Source organism: Mobula hypostoma, chromosome 2, assembly GCF_963921235.1.
Source record: "Mobula hypostoma chromosome 2, sMobHyp1.1, whole genome shotgun sequence".
Classification (NCBI taxonomy): Eukaryota; Metazoa; Chordata; class Chondrichthyes; order Myliobatiformes; family Myliobatidae; genus Mobula; species Mobula hypostoma.
In genome coordinates, this window is record NC_086098.1 from 191961525 (window position 1) to 191981342 (window position 19818).

At 39.6% G+C, this 19818-nt stretch overlaps 1 protein-coding gene across 3 annotated transcripts in view; it reads right to left on the reverse strand.

The window, feature by feature from the left end:
* The window catches only part of dnmt3bb.1 (DNA (cytosine-5-)-methyltransferase 3 beta, duplicate b.1), a 264613-nt gene that overhangs the window by 123091 nt on the left and 121704 nt on the right, over positions 1–19818 (reverse strand). For all 3 annotated transcript variants that reach the window (XM_063041300.1, XM_063041301.1, XM_063041302.1), the window contains one exon: positions 7367–7516. In XM_063041300.1, the coding sequence (XP_062897370.1) occupies positions 7367–7516 (150 nt within the window). The remainder of the gene's footprint in view (positions 1–7366; positions 7517–19818) is intronic.

Here is a 19818-nt window from a genome sequence, read left to right on the forward strand (position 1 = left end):
GTCCAGTTCCATCCCCACAACATCACTGGCCTTACGAATGAGTTTGTTGATTCTGTTGGTGTCTGCCACCCTCAGCCTGCTGGGCAAATTGTAGGGGGTCTAGTTTGGGTGGTAGCATGCTGCAGATGTAGTCCTTGCTAATCAAAAATGACATGTCTCATCTACATACTATCTTGCTTCTAATAATCCTTGTGTGCTCTTGTAGATGGATTAGTCCACTCTAGGCTTCTGATAGCTAATAGGTTGATAACTTTGCCTGACACTGTACACACTCAAAACTCTTCTATGCACTCTTTTCTCCCTCCTCTCTTCCGAACTTCAGTACCTAATTTCTATATTTGCACCTTTAAGGTCAACTCTGGATTTTTTGTGGTTTCTAAAAACAATAAAAGTCCCCTGAATGTTCCTAAAATTGGACACAAGTTTTATTTCCCTCTTTTTTTATAACCTCCTCAAGAGTTATCTATCAAATAGAAAAAGTGGTTCATAATAATGGATTACACACCAGGCAGTTAGACATGAATAGACCTGACAAAAAAATAAGGAAATTTAAGAAAATACTCTGTGTCAAATTAGCCAAACTGATAAAAAGCCTTTCCCTCATACATTCAGCTGAAATACAAAAATGACTGTACTAGGAATGAATCCAAAGTTGGAAATTATATTCCATTAGCATAAATTTACTTTATTTCAAATTTATCAACAAATGATACCACACGATGCTTACAATCTTATTACTCCAAGTGAAAGACCTATTTTTTAATGCTCAACCTTCATAGAGCGAGAAAGCATTTAATTTCAATTAGAATTTTAAATGAACTCATTATATGCACTTACAGCCAGCCAGCATAAATATAAACATGGCTAGGTCACATTACTTGCTCACATTCATGATGCAACATAATGCCATTTGAAAATCTGTCTATGAACAAAGACACTGAAATCCAAACTCAGTGCAGAAGTTAATTTGATATTGCATCCTCTCTAAGAGTTCAAAGTAACCTATTTGGTATCAATAACTTGTTGTCCGATATAGTATATACAGTATCTGGAAGTAAATTTCACAGAAAAAATACATCTATTGGATGGTTACCCTTTGTCAACAATGGAATAATTTATTACTACATAAATGGCAAAATAAAGTTATTCTTTATGGTTTTTGCTGTAACATCCATCCAAAAAAACTAGAGGAACTCTAGATATCTAAGGCAATAGGTTTCCTCAGTCTGTGACCTCAGGATTTTGTAATTGCAGCATCCACAGATTATGCGCTTTGTTAAGTAAAGATCTATTCACTTTAAAAATGTATTTGTTTTACTTAGCTTTACCATTAACCTACTACAGGCCCACAATCCCTTATCCAAAATCCGTGGGGCCAGTCGCATTTCGGACTTCAGAATTTTTCAGATTTCAGACCCCGCCCGATACCAAGAAACACGTATGCTCAAGTCCTTTATTTAACCTGTCCCAGTGCAGTGGACTTCAGGACCCGGTGACACACCAAACCTACGCACATCCTTCCATATACTTTAAATCATCTCTAGATTACTTATAATACCTAATACAGTGTAAATGCAATGTTAATAGTTGTTATACTGAATTGTTTAGGGAATAATGACAAGAAAAAATTTTATTTCCACCAAAAAAATTCAATAAAACATAAAAATATACAGCTTCAAACGAACCGAATCAAACACATGGTAAATGACTCATTGGAATAAATGTAGAACGTCACTGTCACTATAAAACTTCAGTAACTTGCCTTTCTGTTTATTTAAATCATATACAGTGGTAGTTCCAACACTATTTTCTTCAGTAAGACGCCGCACAGACACACCACGATCAAGTTTCTGCAATAACTCCACTTGCTGCGTTATTGATAATGATAGATGCTTCCTTCTCTTTTTCTCATTGTTACCCATAGGGGTATCTGCAAATCTTTTTGACATTTTCACAGTGAAATTAAACACAAAGTCAACAGTGAACACAAAATATCAGCGAATAGCAAATGCATGTGTAACCAGTACGAGCGCTGAGCCGCAACTGACGTCTGGCGGCCTCTGCTAGTGCTGCCACGTCACACCTCAGCTGTTGGCGAAAAAACTTCGGTTTTCGGAGCTTTTTGGATTTCAGAATTTCGGATAAAGGAATGTGCACCTGTATTACCTTGTAGTTTTAAATACCAATGATAAAAATGATTTAAAGATAGCCCGATAACCAGCAAAAGTGGTTCATAGAAGTCAAGTGACCTAAACTGTGATGTTACCTGTGGCCCAAATAAAAGCACAGAACCCTATGAGTGCAAACTTGGTGAATAATGGGGTTCAATAATGGTCTAGTATTGGGCATAATAATTTTGAAAAAAATCAGGAATATGTGGCAGAGTAGGTGATGTGTGGGAGCTGTAGGATAGAGTGAAATAGCCATGGGGATCTAGGAGATATTGTTGGAGCATGCTACCTTGCACTTACTGAACACATACAAGGTTTTTGCAGCACGTATGGATCAGAACAGATAGTGCAGCATGGTTCACAAACAGCATGGGGAGCAAAAATAATGTGGTCAGCCCAGTTAGGAAGGGGTGCATGTTCTCTGTAAATACAAGCAGGATGCCCAAAGAATTTGTTGCTTGCCTCTTGACGGGATTAGGGACATCATCTCAGGAATGGAGAGAAATGTGGAGTGTGAGAAGGAAAGTTCAGTTGCTTTGGTCCACTTGAGAATCTGTGACACAGATCGAACAAAGAGGGAGGCTGAAGCAACACACAGAAAATGCTGGAGGAACTCAACAGGACAGGCAGCATCTATAAAAATGAATGAACAGTTGACATTTCAGGCTGAGACCCTTCATCAGGACTGAGAAGTTAGGGGGAAGATGCCAGAATAAAAAGGTGGAGGAGGGGAAGGAGGCTAGTTGGAAGATGACAGGTGAAGCCCAGGGTGGGAAAAGGCATCTGATAGGAGAGAAGAGTGGACTCTAGCAGAGTAGGAAAAAGGAGTGGACCGAAGGCAAAGTGATAGGCAGGTGAGGAGAGGTAAAAGGACAGAGTGGGGAATAGAGGAAGGGGGGAGGTTTTTTGTTTAACCAGGAGGAGAAATCTACATTCATGCCATCAGCTTGGAGACTACCCAGATGGAATATAAGGTGTTGCTCCTCCATCCTGAGGGTGGCCTCATTTTGGTACAAAAGAAGACCATAGACTGACAAAAAGGAGGTTCTTCTTAAGGAATTCAAGCAATTAAGGACAAATTAAGAATCAGAACCATAAAGATAATATATTTTTTGTATTATTCCCTCTGTGAAAGGCAGAGAATAAATACAACCAAGCAGTGTGGACAATCAGAGGGATCTTGGGGTCCGAGTCCATAAGACACTCAAAGCTGCTGCACAGGTTGACTCAGTGGTTAAGAAAGCATATGGTGTATTGGCCTTCATCAATCGTGGAATTGAATTTAGGAGCTGAGAGGTAATGCTGCAGCTATATAGGACTCTGGTTAGACCCCACTTGGAGTACTGTGCTCAGTTCTGGTCGCCTCACTATAGAAAAGATGTGGAAGCATTGAAAGGGTGCAGAGGAGATCCACAAGGATGTTGCCTGGATTGGGGAGCATGCCTTATGAGAACAGCTTGAGTGAACTCGGCCTTTTCTCCTTGGAGCGACGGAGGATGAGAGGTGACCTGATAGAGGTGTATAAGATGATAAGAGGCATTGATCGTGTGGATAGTCAGAGGCTTTTTCCCAGGGCTGAAATGGCTAGCATGAGAGGACACAAGGTGCTTGGAAGCAGGTACAGAGGAGATGTCAGGGGTTAAGTTTTCAATGCAGAGAGTGGTGAGTACGTGGAATGGGCTGCTGGCGATGATGGTGGAGACGGATACGATAGAGACTCCTGGACAGGTACATGGACCTTAGATAAATAGAGGGCTATGGGTAACCCTAGGTAATTTGTAAGGTAAGGACATAATTGGCACAGATTTGTGGGCCGAAGGGTCTGTATTGTGCTGTAAGTTTTCTATGTTGCTATGTTTCTACAACCAAAGAATTGAAAGCATGGTTGAAAATCGATATGGAAGAAATTTTCAATTCATAGGAACTGGCCCCACTACTGGGGAATGTGAGAGCTGTTCTGTTCTGTTCTGTTCTGAGGAGTCACTTGATTTAAATTAGGATTAGGCTTTATATTAAATAGCTGGGAGTGGGTCGAGGGTGAGTTGTGGTGATAGAAAATATAGAAACTATAGGATCATAACAACATGGTAGTTCAGGATAGCAAAATGTGTAATGATAACAAATTTGCCAGGAATGGATAGCACATACAAATAAGATGTTTTAACTCCAAAATTAAAGGCTTTATAAAAATCTGAATACATACACTATTCGTAACAAGCAGTAAATATCCATAATAGACACAGTATTGTGATGTGACTAAGATTGGGAACTAAGTATTCCAACACACTAAGCTTGCAAGTGGATGCAAGGTAAGGTGGAAGAGGAGGTGAGTAGCCCTAGTCAGATAAAAGCAGCAGAGAAGAAGTATCTCATCTCAGGATATCAAATCATAGAATTGCTTTTAATGGAGCCAAGAACAGCAAGAGTTGGAATATATGGATGGAAGTCATGTACATATCCCAATATACAAGTGAGAATGCAATGGCATTACACATATAGGGGAAAGGAGGTGCATGTAACAAGCATAATAAAATTATGGAAATTTTAATTTTCATATGGACTGGGCAAAACAAATGAGCAGCAATTTTTTTGAAACAAATTCATGGGGTGCATAAAAGAGGGAGCTGCTTCTTTTAGATCTAATACCCTGAAATGAAATATGGTTAATTGATGAGCTTTTAATTAAAGAAACAACGATCATTAAATTATAGAATCTTAAAGAAAAACTTGAAGAGATTTAGTTCATTCTGAAAGCAGGGTTTTGCCCTTATAGAGGGCTGGCATGAACATAATGGGCCAAATGGCTCATTCTGAATTGTATCATGAATTAGCTATGGTAAACTGGGATAAGATATTAACCTGATAAAAGCAGCAATGGCCCGCATTCAAAGAACTAAAACTTGGTTTACAATATGTATCCTTAAAGCAAATAAACACAACAGGAAAAGTGATCCAATTGTCACCAACTTGAGAAGTTAAAAACTGCATTACATCAAAGGAAGAGGCAAAAAGAGGATTGGTAAAACCTTAAACTTCAGAAAGACTACAAAGGAATTAATAAGGACATGTAAAGCAGAGTACAAGAGTAAGCTAGCACGAAATATGTAACCAGATTGTAGGATCTTCTACAGATATGTAAAATGAAACTGTTAGCTAACATTAATGTGCATTTGTTACAGACTGAGATGGAGGAAATTATATTGGAGATTAAGGAAATGAGAGAAATTAAACAAATATTTTGTGCTTATTCTCACAGAAGCACCACCTGGAATAATGAAGAACTAAAAATGGAGAGTTCAAAGAAATAAATATCAGTGAAATTAATGAGATTGAAAGATGATAAATTCAAAGGAGAAAGGGATCTAGAGAGGTGGTTCTAACTTCAATAGCTCCTAGAATATTAGACATCTCCAACAGAGATGTCTTGCCCAAACTCTGCGGGCCCCTGGTGAGATCATATCTGCAGATACTGTGTACAGGCCTAAAGTGAAATTGATCTCTGGAGTGCCGAATTTGTTGCCAGAAGATGAACTAAATAGACTGAGCTTTCAGAGTTTAGAGGAATAAGAGGTGATCTCTTGAAAACATACAATATTCTTATGGAATTTGATAAAAGGTGCAGGACTGACGATCTTGGCTGAGGCATTTAAACCAAAGACTGCAGTGTCATGATAACAGATCACACATTCAGAAGTGAGTTGATAAGAAACTTCTTCACCCACAGGGTAAAGAATCTTTGTAATTGTCTACCCAAGGTTCTGTTGCTGAGGATGTTCAAGACAAATATAAAGATTCAAAGATTAAAAGCACTTCTATTATCAAAATAATTACAGGTACAGAATTCCTCTGCACACCTTGTTTGGCACATCAGGTGGCAACCTTGCCATTTCTTTAGCGTTTGTCTGCTTTACAAGGCCGAGTTGCGAGCTTGACGCTCAACCCAGCACCCATTGGAAGCGTGCAAGGAGCTGAGCCAGCCGGATTCGAACCTGGGAACTGTCATTCCGAAGTCCGGGTGCGGATACCACGACACCACCGGCACAGATATCAATGTATGTATGCACTATACAGCCCTGTGATTCATCATCCCTCAGACAGCCACAAAATAAAGAAACACCATGGAACCCCAGAAACCATCAAACACCCAACACACAAAAAAAGAACAAATTGCGCAAACGACAAAACATGAGCGAAAAACACACATGTAGGATTTACTTGAAAACAAACCAAACCAAAACTGCTCAGAGACTAAGCACAGGGGTTGACACTGTACACCGCACTACAGAATAACGAAGTTCTAAGTTGAAGAAAGGACATTCGATTCTTTATTAAGAAACCAGCAAAGACAAAATATTTTGTAGCAACAAAAAACTAATGAAACTAAGACTAGTAATACATCAATACTAAGCAGTATAATCATGATATAACAGCGAAATTAGCGATCTTAAGCATTGGCGTTAGCATTCCAATTAGTGTATTTAGGAGTATTTAAGGAGACCACAAAAAAATAAAATTCTCCTTGGCCTACTCCCTGGCTCTGACCAGACTAAACTGACCTATGACAAAGCATGAATACTGTTCTACCACACCCCAACCCACGTGACAAATCACCCAAAGTAAACACACAAAACAAAATACAATACAGACAGGAAATAGATTTATGCCCACCCACAACACAGAATATAAAACATCAGCCCACAGAGTCCTTGAAACGTCTAATTAAATTCTTAATTTAGATTAATTAAATTCTTCAATTTTAGAAGACATTGGATTAGGACAGTGCAATTTTACTGAATAGAAATGCAGATACGACAGGCTGGCTCACTTCTGTTTCCATCTATTAAATGCTTATGTGATCACAAGCATCTTTGGAACGGATTATCTAGCCATTGATCTCATTGGTCTTTTGGAAACGTAGTAGTGTGTGAATTGACTGCATAATTTCTGTATCTAACAACACTGTCCTCCCTTATTCAGATATAAGCAAGATCAATCTTAGTGGTTTCATCTTTGGTCACCAGATTTCCTCTTCCAGAAAAGCAACAAATAATAATTACTCTGTTTATAACTGATCATTAATATAATTTCTATTTTGAGGACATGAAAGTCCACTGTTGTAACTAATTAAACATTTTAATAAAAATAATGTATTGTTTTAAGGAACATACCTTACGTACAGTTTATAATGTACATACCAATGAAACGTTCATGTCCTTTTTGGGTTTCATATTATTATCTTCTTTCTTTTTTTTGTGGCGAAAGGGAATTCCTGCCTGGAAAATTATACGTGGTGCTGGCCTTTGTCTGAGACTGCTTTCCCAACCTGATACTCCTCGTCGTTTTGCCTATGGGCAACACACAACTATTAAAACACAGATTTCAAGTTGACTCTGGTTTGTTTTTTTATGTGCTACATAAGGAAACCGTGCACTTCAGTGCTTGGTGGCAAACATAAATGGCACTACACCAGAATTGAATAGATTTCTTTCAATGGTGACCAAGATGAAGAGCCTAGTTGAATATATCAGAATATCATTAAGGTTCAAAAGAAAAGCTTGAACAGCCAGTTGAAGCCACCAATCTTAGCTTTAAAAGCTTAAAATTGTAGGAAGAAGAAAAGAAAGACCCAGGAAGTAAATGAGTTCCACAGTTTAGATATCCTGGAAAAGATTGAGATAGAATTCACAATCAGTCTTCATTTCAATTCTGAGGTTTAAGAAGATAAACAGACTTCTAAGATTAAGAACATAAGTAAGAGCTACAATGATATATTTGTGATTAAGGGAAAAGTTCTGAGAGCCAATAGCCAGGGAATATTAATAAAGAACAGACAAGGAAGTTTGCAGTAAGAAGCAGGCTAGAACTAGTTGAAGAGAAGCTAGAGCTAGTTGAAAAAAAAAGCATCCACAATTTTCTTTACCACAGTCAAGCATGTGAGGGAACTGTTTAAAAATTCTCTGAAATTTGGGGATAACTCTTCAATTCCTGAATGGATTTGGGCTTTAGATACAAGAAGATTGAGAGGGAAAACTATTATGATTAAAAGTAAGCCAAGCTTCTTGGAAAGAATTGCAGCAATGTGAGAGTTATGAAGATTCCATTTAAGGTTAAAGGAGAAAAAGAGGGCAAAGATGTCAACAGGCTGAAGGATAAGAGTGAACCCATCAACAACAAAATGCAGTAACTGTTGCAGAAATACCAATATGTCTGAAAAATGTCAAAATAGTTATTCAAAGCTGAATTGTAAAGAAACCAGTGTTCTGGTACAATTTTAAATTGATGAGATAAAAGTCATCTAAAACAAAAATATCTCCACTATTCAGAAAAAATAATTTAATTAATAACTAGGGTCATTTATATATATCTTTTATATATCCCATCTTCTCTGTCATAAAGACCACCTACTTTTAGCAACTACTGTTTAAACTTTAATTCATACCTGTTACTCAGACCCAATTAGTTCAATGCTCATCTGTTTTTCACCATTCCTATATTGCAACTCAACTAGAATTCAGAAGCTTGCATCTTAATTTCCCCCAACAAATATCTGTTCACAATATTGGCACTCATCCTTTATTACCTCCAGTTTAAAATTTGTTCCCTCATCTTCAAAATACTTCACAACTTCTATCCTTATCTCTAACCTCATCCAACTCTACAACTCTCCAGGGATTCTACTTTACGTTGTACTCTGTTGGACTCTGACATTTATGCAGTTAGACAAGCCTAAAGGCAGAAAAGCCTTTCACCCTTTGATGCTGATTTGTATTGTCCAAGGAAAATGTGACTTAAAAAAAGCAATGATTCTATTACAGAATGGATTGGTGACGTGAACTGTTTGGATATAGGTTGCAAGCTGACCAGTAGTATCTGGAAGAAACCTGAGGCAAGACTGGCAGTGATAATGTGTGTAGCAGGTTTTTCTTCATAAAAGACTGTGGACTTGTAAGAAGAGTAACACCACATTTTGACAAAATGTTCCTTTAAAAACTGCATTTAGTTGACTAGATGTATAGATCTCCTACGAAAGGTAGGAATGCCAGCAAGCAGTCCTCCTTAGGACTAAAGATGGAACTCCTGGAGTTCTCTGATCCTGGAGTCCTCTTCCTCCAGCAGGAATGCCTATAATGGCTCTGATGTTGAGTAGACTTTGGTGAGGAATAAACAGAAAAATAATAAATATCAAATTAATGACATGTCTCTTTCTGGTCTGCACAGGGTTTCACACCCCTCTTTGAATGGGAGAATACCACTGAGGTAGAAGTCCTCAGATATATTTTAATGTCCACTAATAAAAGATGAAGACATGAAAGAACATAGAAGGATTGTTATACAGATGGGCTCTCTTGTAAGGTATTAAAACATGGCCAGATAAATTCTTTTTATCTTGCAATGAGAAATATTCAAGTTATTTAAAAAGTTATTTAATACTATTTCTATATCTCACATTCTGGTCATAAGATGTAGATGTGAACCTCATTTCCTCATCTTACTCCAGTATTTCACTGCTGATGCTTATATCTGTCACTGGAGTACTGCTTCATTTTATGCCAATCTTTCTCCAAGATGCAAGATTTTCCAAATAATCCCCTTACTGATTCAGCTGATTCAAACTGATTCTCTGTTTGAGCATTCCATTGTTTGGCTTATAAAGATTCTGATGGTACTCTTGACATCTTGAGTCTTAAACAGTTTTTTTTCTATTGTGCTCCAAAGCTGAGGTTAGCAAAATGCCTCCCAACCCTGGATAGTGAATATCTATCACAGGGCCTGCAACTCATTTCCCACAGGTACAGAGCATCATTGACTATGTGTGTGGCAACCCAGCCACAAAAAGGTCTACCCAGGACAGTCTGTCACAATAAGAGATTTCTATCAGTGCATACTTGTGCTCTTCCAGTGTTTTGTGTAAATGGCAGATAAAAATTACCACATGAATATCTATTAACAATTGTGCGCAGGACTACTAGGAAATTGGACCTTGTATTTCTAAACATGGGTGTCATTTCTCTTGTGTCATTGGCTCACACGATGACATTAACATCTCGTACAACATCATTTCTTCATTAACAATTGAGATTATGTTAAAAATATTCTTCCACTGACCTGAGTTTTTTACCCACTGTCAAACACGGAGTAAACACTGTATATGATTTTTATTTATTTATTAAGATACAAATAGAAACATAGAAAACCTACAGCACAAATACAGGCCCTTCGGCCCACAAAGTTGTGCTGAACATGTCCCTACTTTAGAAATTACAAGGGTTACCCATAACCCTCTATTTTTCTAAGCTCCATGTACCTATCCAAAAGTCTCTTAAAAGACCCTATCATATCCGCCTCCATCACCATTGCCGGCAGACCATTCCACGCACTCACCACTCTCTGCGTAAAAAACTTCTCCCTGACATCTCCTCTGTACCTACACCCAAGCACCTTAAACCTGTGCCCTCTTGTGGCAGCCACTTCAGCCCTGGGAAAAAGCCTCTGACTATCCACATGATCAATGCCTCTCATCATCTTACACACCTCTATCAGGTCACCTCTTATCCTCCATCACTCCAAGGAGAAAAGGCGGAGTTCACTTAATCTGTCTTCATAAGGCATGCTCCCCAATCCAGACAACATTCTTGTAAATCTCCTCTGCACCCTTTCTATGGTTTCCACATCCTTCCTGTAGTGAGGCGACCAGAACTGAGCACAGTACTCCAAGTGTGGTCTGACCAGGGTCCTATATAGCTGCAACATTACCTCTCGGCTCCTAAATTCAATTCCACGATTGATGAAGGCCAATACACCGGACACCTTCTTAACCACAGAGTCAACCTGTGCAGCTGCTTTCAGCGTCCTATGGACTCGGACCCCAAGATCCCCCTGATTCTTCACATTGCCAAGAGCCTTACCATTAATACTATATACTGCACAGAATAAGTCTTTCTGGCCTTTCAAGCCATGCTGAAATCAATCCCCAATTTAATCCTAGCCTAATCACGGGACAATTTACAATGACCAGGTCTTTGGACTGTGGGAGGAAAGCGGCGCACCTGGAGGACACCCACACGGTCACAGGGAGTACGTACAGGCAGCGGTGGGAACTGATCCTGGGTCACCTGTGCTGTAAAGCATTGTGCTAACCACTATGCTACCATGCCACCCCAAATGACCTACCTGTCCCAGATAGCATATCAATGCTCTATTCCCTTATAGTGCCTGTCAGACTGATCACTAATCTACTCTGTGCCTTAATTATGATCCCACCTTACAATGGCAAGAGGCCATGCATGAAAGGAGAATAAGAATAGTGATGAGGGTGAGGAATGGAGAGGCACAGGCCAGTCATAGAAACACCTGCCTGCCCTCTCAAGCATTTTTTTCTTTCCATGGTATCTTGTAGTTTAAGGCACTGACATGATTTACATTAGAATCTGCAGCAATGGTAAAGCAGCACTGATGTTTGCAGAAAGCAGTTACTGGTGAGTTGTCCAAATCCTGCTCAGTGCACCAAAATACAAGGGGAATAGTATAATAATTCTTTAATGTAAAATCCAATAATTTAGTGATTTATTTTTTGGTGGATCCCTAATTGACTATTAAGATTAAACATGGCCACATTTGGCATAACAAAAGTGAGTGCAGTGAGGAAAGATCTTTAAGCAAGTGCATCCAAATTCCAAAGCAGTCGACAGAATACTTCTCCTGGTAGTCACTAGCCAAATTCCTTGAGATTTATTAGCTGGTTGCTCACAGATACATCTCTGAGATTGGGCAGGGTGTAGCACCTGCTTAGCAACCCTCCCCCCCCCCCACCCACCCCAATAAAAGTCATGTGAAGCCATGGGGGCCGGTGGTGGATGGACATGTGAGCAGCTGGTCCTTATCAAAAGTACTGGTTTTGCGATCGCTGATGCCAGGCAGACAATCTCTGAAGTGTATTGATAATGGCTGGGGTGATCTGTCTTGTAAAGACGCTGCCCAGAAGAAGGCAATGGCAAACCACTTCTGTAGAAAGTTTGCCAAGAACAATCATGGTCATGGAAAGACCATGATCGCCCATGTCATACAACATGGCAAATAATGAATGAACGATCTCAGAGACAAGTGTAAGGTATTTAAAAAAAGCTAACTTTCTGCAGTTGCTGGAAATCTGAAATAGAAAAAAGAAAATGCTGGAGATACAAGAGAGTAAAGTAGCATTCGTGTTCCAGCGTAACAAAAGATGTTTAACCCTATTTCTGTCCCGAGGAACATTTCCAGTAATTTCTGCTTTTATCTACTAAAAATGTGACCAGTGAGAAACCAGTCCAATAGCACAGAAGCAAATTACTGGAGAGCATCTGACACCTGCAGAGACATTTAGGAATTTAAATTTACCAGCTTTCAGAATGGCATTTGGCCAGCCATTAAAAGTTATATTACAGATGTGTGCTGCTAAATCCAGATCTCAGTAAATGGTTACTGGGCAGGATGGCGGCACAGTATAGGGCACTGTCAACCAAATGGAAGACAGAGCCTGCTGAGAATGCACTTCACATACTTGATAGATATGGAGCACACTGCAGTCCAATATTCTCAGAACTGTGAAGTAGAGAGGTTTGGACTCCGATGGGAGCAAAGCAGAGAGCAAAGGGCCTCTTCATAAAATTCCAAGGAGTAGTTGGAACAGGATGAGTCCAGTGCACAGGGGCAATGCCCTCGTTATCACTTTTCAATAAGATTATACCAGTCCACCCAGCTGATGACAACATGCCTATCCCTATTTAATTTCAAAACAAACTCCTGAAAAAAACAGCATTCATTTCCCAGTCCGCAATGATCAATGTCAGTTTACATCTTCCTCACGTAACAAGTCGAATAGTCACTTGGCGGCTCACATCAAAAATAGGCCAGAGAAAAAGAAATGGCAAAAAGAAATGAAGTTCGTGTCCCTCAATGATGAACAGGCAACATATCAGCATGCTCATCTTAGCATTTTGACACTTTGCAACCATTACTGTCTTCAGCAGCATTTGAGGCAGTTTGATCTGATCCCAGCTCTGACAGCTGAAATGTTCTTAGCTGATTTACTTTGTATACCGGAGTTCTTATGGGTTCTACATTGAACTACTCGAGCTGCAACCATGCAGATAGTGATTAAGTGAGCCGGAAACAGGCAGCACATTGGAGTGGGCTGCAAGCAACAGTTGCAGTAGTTAATGCATCTACACCACAGCTCAGGTTCCAATCTTGACTTTGCAGCTGTCTATGTGGAGTTTGCCACGCTGTCTGTGGGTTTCCTACTTGAAATCCCTTTGAGAGATTAAAGATAGATTGAAATAATTAAGATAATGCACTGGGTATGCTTACAAACAAACTGCACATACTACTGATATTAAATGAAGTGAATGCTGATTACCATCAGGATAACATAATTAATTCTCTTCATAGGTAGCTGCAAGAGGTACGGCCTTTCACCAACTCTGCAGGGCTTTGACTTTCCCTGGTATTATGTACTGTCTTCTACAGACAAGAGCATTGGTAATATGTTTACATATGCAGAAGGGAGTGGATGAGGAGCATTTGCTTTTGATCAAGATAAATCGGTGCAAGATTAAATGCAGATGTGAGTAAGTGCCAGTGGCAGATGGATTACTGAGATTGTAAATCATAAATAGAGAATATATAGGTTTACCTGAAAGGTAAATTAGGTGCTTGGGTAGGTGGAGTGAGTGATCAGCACGTCGGGATCTGAGCAAGTGCGTCATTATACTTACCTTTGCTCCCCCACTTCGATTATTAAATAAGTCAACTCTTGCTTTTGAAATACAAGTATTGATGAACTATGCCTTTTAACAGTCTCCAATTAGATAGGAAGGGATTATTGCTGCTGCAAGCCCAAGCAGCACATTCAGCGTAGATTCACAAGAACAAGTCTAGGCTCCTCTTTGACAATTCCTTTGTTGTGCTCACAGCTCCAAATTCCTGCAAATTGCATTTTTGGCATTCCTTTAAATATGGAGCTTGAAACTGGTGCAAGCAGATTATTATGAATCCACATTGTTTGGATTGATCAGAAAAATTATAAATCACACAATAACTCAATAACAGGGTAAGAATACACAGATGTTACTACTACATTTAGATCGAGATTCCTTGCACAGAACCACACCAACAACACACACAAAATGCTGGAGGAACTCAGCAGGTCAGGCAGCATCTATGGAAAAGAGCTGTCGACATTTTGGGCTGAGACCCTTCTTCAGGACTGTAAGGAAAGAGAAGTCAGTCTAGGAAGGTGAGGGAAAGGGAGGAAGAAGTACATGGTGGCAGATGATAGGTGAAGCTGGAAGAGGGATGGGGTGAAATAAAGAGCTGATGGGTGCAAGACGTAAAGGGCTGGAGAAGGTGGAGTCTGATAGGAGAGGACAGAAGACCATGGGGAAAAAAGGGAAGGGGAGAAGCACCAGAGAGAGGTGATGGGCAGATAAGGAGATAAGGTGAGAGAGGAAACAGGAATGGGGAATGGTGGGGGGGCTGGGGAGGAAGGAATTACCGGAAGTTCAAGAAATTGATGTTCACGCCATCAGGTTGGAGGCACGTGTGTGACACGCCAACAACATCTCTTCCTCCTACCCATGTAGAAACATAAAATTCAGCTCATAATATTTCATGATATTTAATTATGCTATTATTGACCTTGCAATATTGTATTCATTGTACTTCCAGTGACAATGATTATAATAATGAACCTTTCAGTCCATTTACATTTCTTGTCCGACACAAGAAACTGAGATTTTACTGAATATCTATTACAGAGAAATGGGCAGGACAATTTTCACACACCCACCATAGCTTGAAGGGAATGGTCAATGTACAACTTTTAACACATAAAATTATTATTCTTTGAAGTGACTTTGACTAAGTATGTTTCATTTTGATTAGCTGAGCATTCTCGGAAGTCAATATGAGTTTTACTGTTCACTTGTCTTGCACAATTTTTCATTTGCATATTCTTTTGAATATACTAATTTTTTGTTGATAATCTTGCAACAGAAAATATTGTATCAAATGGGATTTTTGCTACTTCTAAATAACTAAACCATATCATTTGTTCATGAATAGTCCTGAATAAAAATTAAGTTGTTATCTGGGTGCAGGTTCAAGTTCAAGTAGTTCTTGCTTATTGAGTATAATAAAGGTAAAAAGAGAAAATAAATAAAAATCTGGATTTTGAAGAGTTTTGTACACTCAGACCCCACTTAACGCTGACATTAAATGGGGTCAATATAATATTATGTAAATAGACGTGTGCCTGATTTACAACAACAAACCCAAGATATGTGATATTTTATGTATGACAGTAATTCATGGAGTAACAAACATGCAAATAGGCCCAACCTGTACATCAGTGAAGCAGCAGCAGTGAACGGAAGCGGGCGTCGGTTACATCTTAGAGAAGGGACCAGGCTGTGGGTCCACCTCTAACTTTGGCTTCTTCTTCAAGTAGGCATCGAGATTTGACTGCCTTTTCTTAAGTTTCCTCTCATGAAGCAGTTCTCAGTAGCAGGAAATCATGTCAAGAACACCCCTCTTTGCCTTATTGCTTCACACCCAGTCAGGGTCATTATCGATGAACTGGTCCATGATTTGTGTGATCGTAGTGATGCTAGTGCTGAGGAATTTTGTGGTGAGATTTCTTGCTGGTGTTTCCACTTCTCCATCTGTGTCCTCAGATTCACCCAGGATGTGTTGCTCTTCCAATTCTCAAGGCTCTTCATTATTAAGGCTCTTGCTGTCTGCTCTAGCCATTTCACCAGGGACAGATATGCTATGGAAGTTACTGCGCTATTTAAATCCATCAAACCAATCTCTGCTGGCTGTGAATGTTACTGACATACCTTGTTGTTCTCCTTGAATATGATTGAAGATGCTATTGCCTTTTCCATTATTATCAGCTGGCTTAGGGGCATGTTTCATTGTATTAGGTCAACCACCCACATAATGAGTCTATTTTCCACTTTTTCAAGCAAATGGCTCCTTGAATGAGTCACCTTCATTGATGATAACATTGTTGCAGAAGTTTTAATCTTGTCTGCTTTTTTTTTAAATAATTGTTCTGATTTTCAAAGTAGCTAATTTCAAAGAGGTGCCAACATCAAACTGGCGCTCACCAGCTTCCAAACGGCATATCACTTGCAGTTTCACATCCATGCTACTGCTTTTCCTACACATCTTAGATGTACTCGCCTCACTGGAAGTTGCAGACTGTTTTCCAGACATTATGGGTGAAGAAAAAGGAATAAATTGGTGAAGGAGCAAGAACATTTCCACACATGGGGGAAGGCAGAGTGTGAACTGATACATAATTGGCTGTGAGTGCCTCAGAGCGGATGTAGAGAGCTCTCAATGGCATATTGAAAGGTTTATTGTAACAGCGGCCAGGCTTCAGAAGTTTTAAGTGTTGTTTAAAATGATTTTTTGTCATTTTTAAAAATTTCAATAAAGAATTGAATAACCACATTTTAACGAATCAGCGCTATGAGGGGTAGCGTTATGCGGGGTCTGAGTGTATTTCAAAAAGCATTTCCGAAATGCATAATATGCAAACTCTGTCTTCTAATTTGCTACAAACATTGATAAAATTTGTCCCTAGAAGGCACATCCCTGAGATTCAAAAATTTAATCATGTAGCTTTACTGTGTGTGTACATATGTTTTTTTTTAGAGATACAGAGTGGAAAAGGCCCTTTCAGTCCTTCGAGCCACGCCGTCCAGCAATTCCCAATTTATTCCTGGCCTAATCACAGTACAATTTACAATGACCAATGAACCTACCAACCGGTAGGTCTTTGGACTGTGGGAAGAAACCGGAGCACCCGGAGGAAACCCACACGGTCACAGGGAGAACGTACAAACTCCATACAGGCGGCGGAAGGAAATGAACCCGGTTTGCTGGTACTGTAAAGCGCTGTGTTAACCACTACACTACCGTGCTGCCCATTTAATCACAATGTATCAGCACAGGCACTTGTAAGCAGGGCTGTTGCCTCGCAGAGCTAGTGACCCAGCTGCAATCCTCATTCAGGTGTTGGCTGTGTGGAGTGGCTACATGGATTTCCCCCAAGTATTACCACATCCAAGAGGTATGTGGGTTTTGTTTTCTGGTTAATTACACATTGCAAATGATCCCTAATTTATCCAAAAGATGTGTGGGTTTGTATTTTGGTTAACTCTAATTTATTTATTTACTGAAACAGGCCCTTCCAGGCTCAACAAGACACACCAGCCAGTGATTTACACGAGCCTAATCCTAGGACAATTTACAATGACCAGTTAACCTACTAATCGGTATGGCTTTAGACTGTGGGAGGAAACTGAAGCACCCAGGTGAAACCCATGCTGTCATGGGAAAAAATGTACAGACTCCTCACAGGCGATGCAGGAATTGAACTCTGAACTCTGAACTCTGATTCCCCAAGCTGTAATAGAGCTGTGCTAACTGCTACACTACAATGGCTCCCTAATGTGCAGTTGAATAATATAATCTGGGGGAGTTGGTGAGAATGTGGAAAGAACAAAAGATGGTGTAGGCGCCATGCATCTGTTTTCTACCTGCATTGTATTCTGGGTTTATTATGGTAATTAGTCATGTGTGTGGAGGCTCGGCAAAAGTGAAGGGTTTTGCTACATTTTCATGTTTTGTTCTGGTCAGTTTTTAGAGCTGGGGACCACTGGGTGTTATATCTATTGTTGACCACTTAATTACATTTGCAATCACTTAACTTCACTTAAAATCATTTAAGCATGTTTACTATTACTAATTTTAGTTTCATAAGTTTGATTGATTCAAGATTGTACCTTTTGCTAGTTGCTAATAAAGGTTTGAATATATTTCTTCAACTTTTTGAACATGATTATTGGATTGATCAGAGGGCGCATTATACAAGATTAACTCCCCATGCTAGGTCCTCAGTAGCGGCATTAGTTTGAGTTGCCGCTACATTCTGCCAACAAAATATTTCGATTCTTATACCAAATGAACATCAGCATTCGGACATGTCAGTGAAACTAAGAGGCACCACAGCCAGGAGCAGCTTGTGCTACTAACGACCTTTTGTTGATTCATGCTGTGCGTTTGGGGTTGGGACATAGTTTACAACGGTTATCACTGACCGTAAGCTCCACAGTGTGATGTTTGTCTGAGAGTTCACAGCTTGGTTCTGTTGAAATGCAGAAATATTTCAATTGCCGACATCTGAATTGAATACCATTGCTGGGTGCACACTTGGAAAAGGACATGAGTCAAGCTGAAAGCAGTGACCTTAAAGTCAGGAATAAAATAGAAATTAAATTTGTCAGAAAAGCTTTGGCAAGAAAAATTGATAGTGTTCAAAAGGAATATAGTAAAATTGTTAAAGAAGATTATTTAATACTGTTAATTTGAAGTTTTTTACAAAAGCAAAACGTCTTGCAAGTACAGGCTCATTTGTATGATTTGAAAAATCTTTGTGAAGATTTTGCTAAGCAACATAATGTGTTGTTGTCTTTAATGCCTATCTCAGAGCAAGGTACATAAACCAAAAGCTTTGCGAATATTCAGACTCTTAACACAGTCACAGCCAAGACTGAACAATGCTTGAAACATGCAATGTTAAAGATCAAGTTGCTGGAGCAAACGAAAATATTTATCACAGGGCATGCTATGCATAAAGCTGATGATCTTCAGGATGACATAACACCTGAAGATATTTTGTCTAATGCGCATGCAGCAGTTCCTATTACTAGCAGTGTCCTGTGTATCTGATACCTCCTTGGCACGCATTAGTATGGAGGCTGATTTAGCTGAGTTTTAGCAAGGCAACAAATATTGAGAGATAAACATGAATTGGAAGAACAAAAAAGAACAGATGGAAGAACATCTTCAGAGAAGTGAAATACACCTTTAGAGAAACAGACCGCAACTTCGGAGAAGGAAGGAGCAAATACGAAGAAAGATGGAGCGGCTTAATTGCAGCCACGATGGCCAAAGCAAAAGTGCTGAAGGCTTCAAGTGCTGAGAGTGCTAAAGATGCTCCAGCAGGACGGTCCTATGGTGTGAGCTCCTATGTTGACAAGGCACAGAGAAAATCCAACATCAATGTAGATATATTTGTTTCTCAGATGTCAATGAGCCATGACTTTGAACCCCAAGAGGTAGTTTGGGGTGTCCACTCTCATTCTGCACCATGGACAAACTCTGAACCGATGCCATATCCAATGGCACAAGGTGCTTCTGAGGACATTACTTTATGGTATGGTGACACTCGTGTTTCACATGCTAGGTACCTAAATAGTGCGCTGGAGGCCATGAAAGGAAATAGTAAGCTTCATAGTGCAACAACAGCACATTGCAACTCTGTCTAAAAGAGAGATTCAAATCTTCGATAGCAATCCACTGCAGTATCATTCATTTATGAGGGCTTCGAAGAACAGCAACGAAGGCAAGACTGATGACTATGGCAACCATCTCTAATTTCTTGAACAGTTCCCTGGAGGTTACCCTGAAGTGCTATTCAAAAGTTGCCAGTGAGCCAACCCAGAGCAAGGATATCTTAAGGCCAAAACTTCACTACAGGAGCATTTTGGTGACGAGTAGAAAATTGCTGTGGCCTACATGGAAAAGGCTCTTT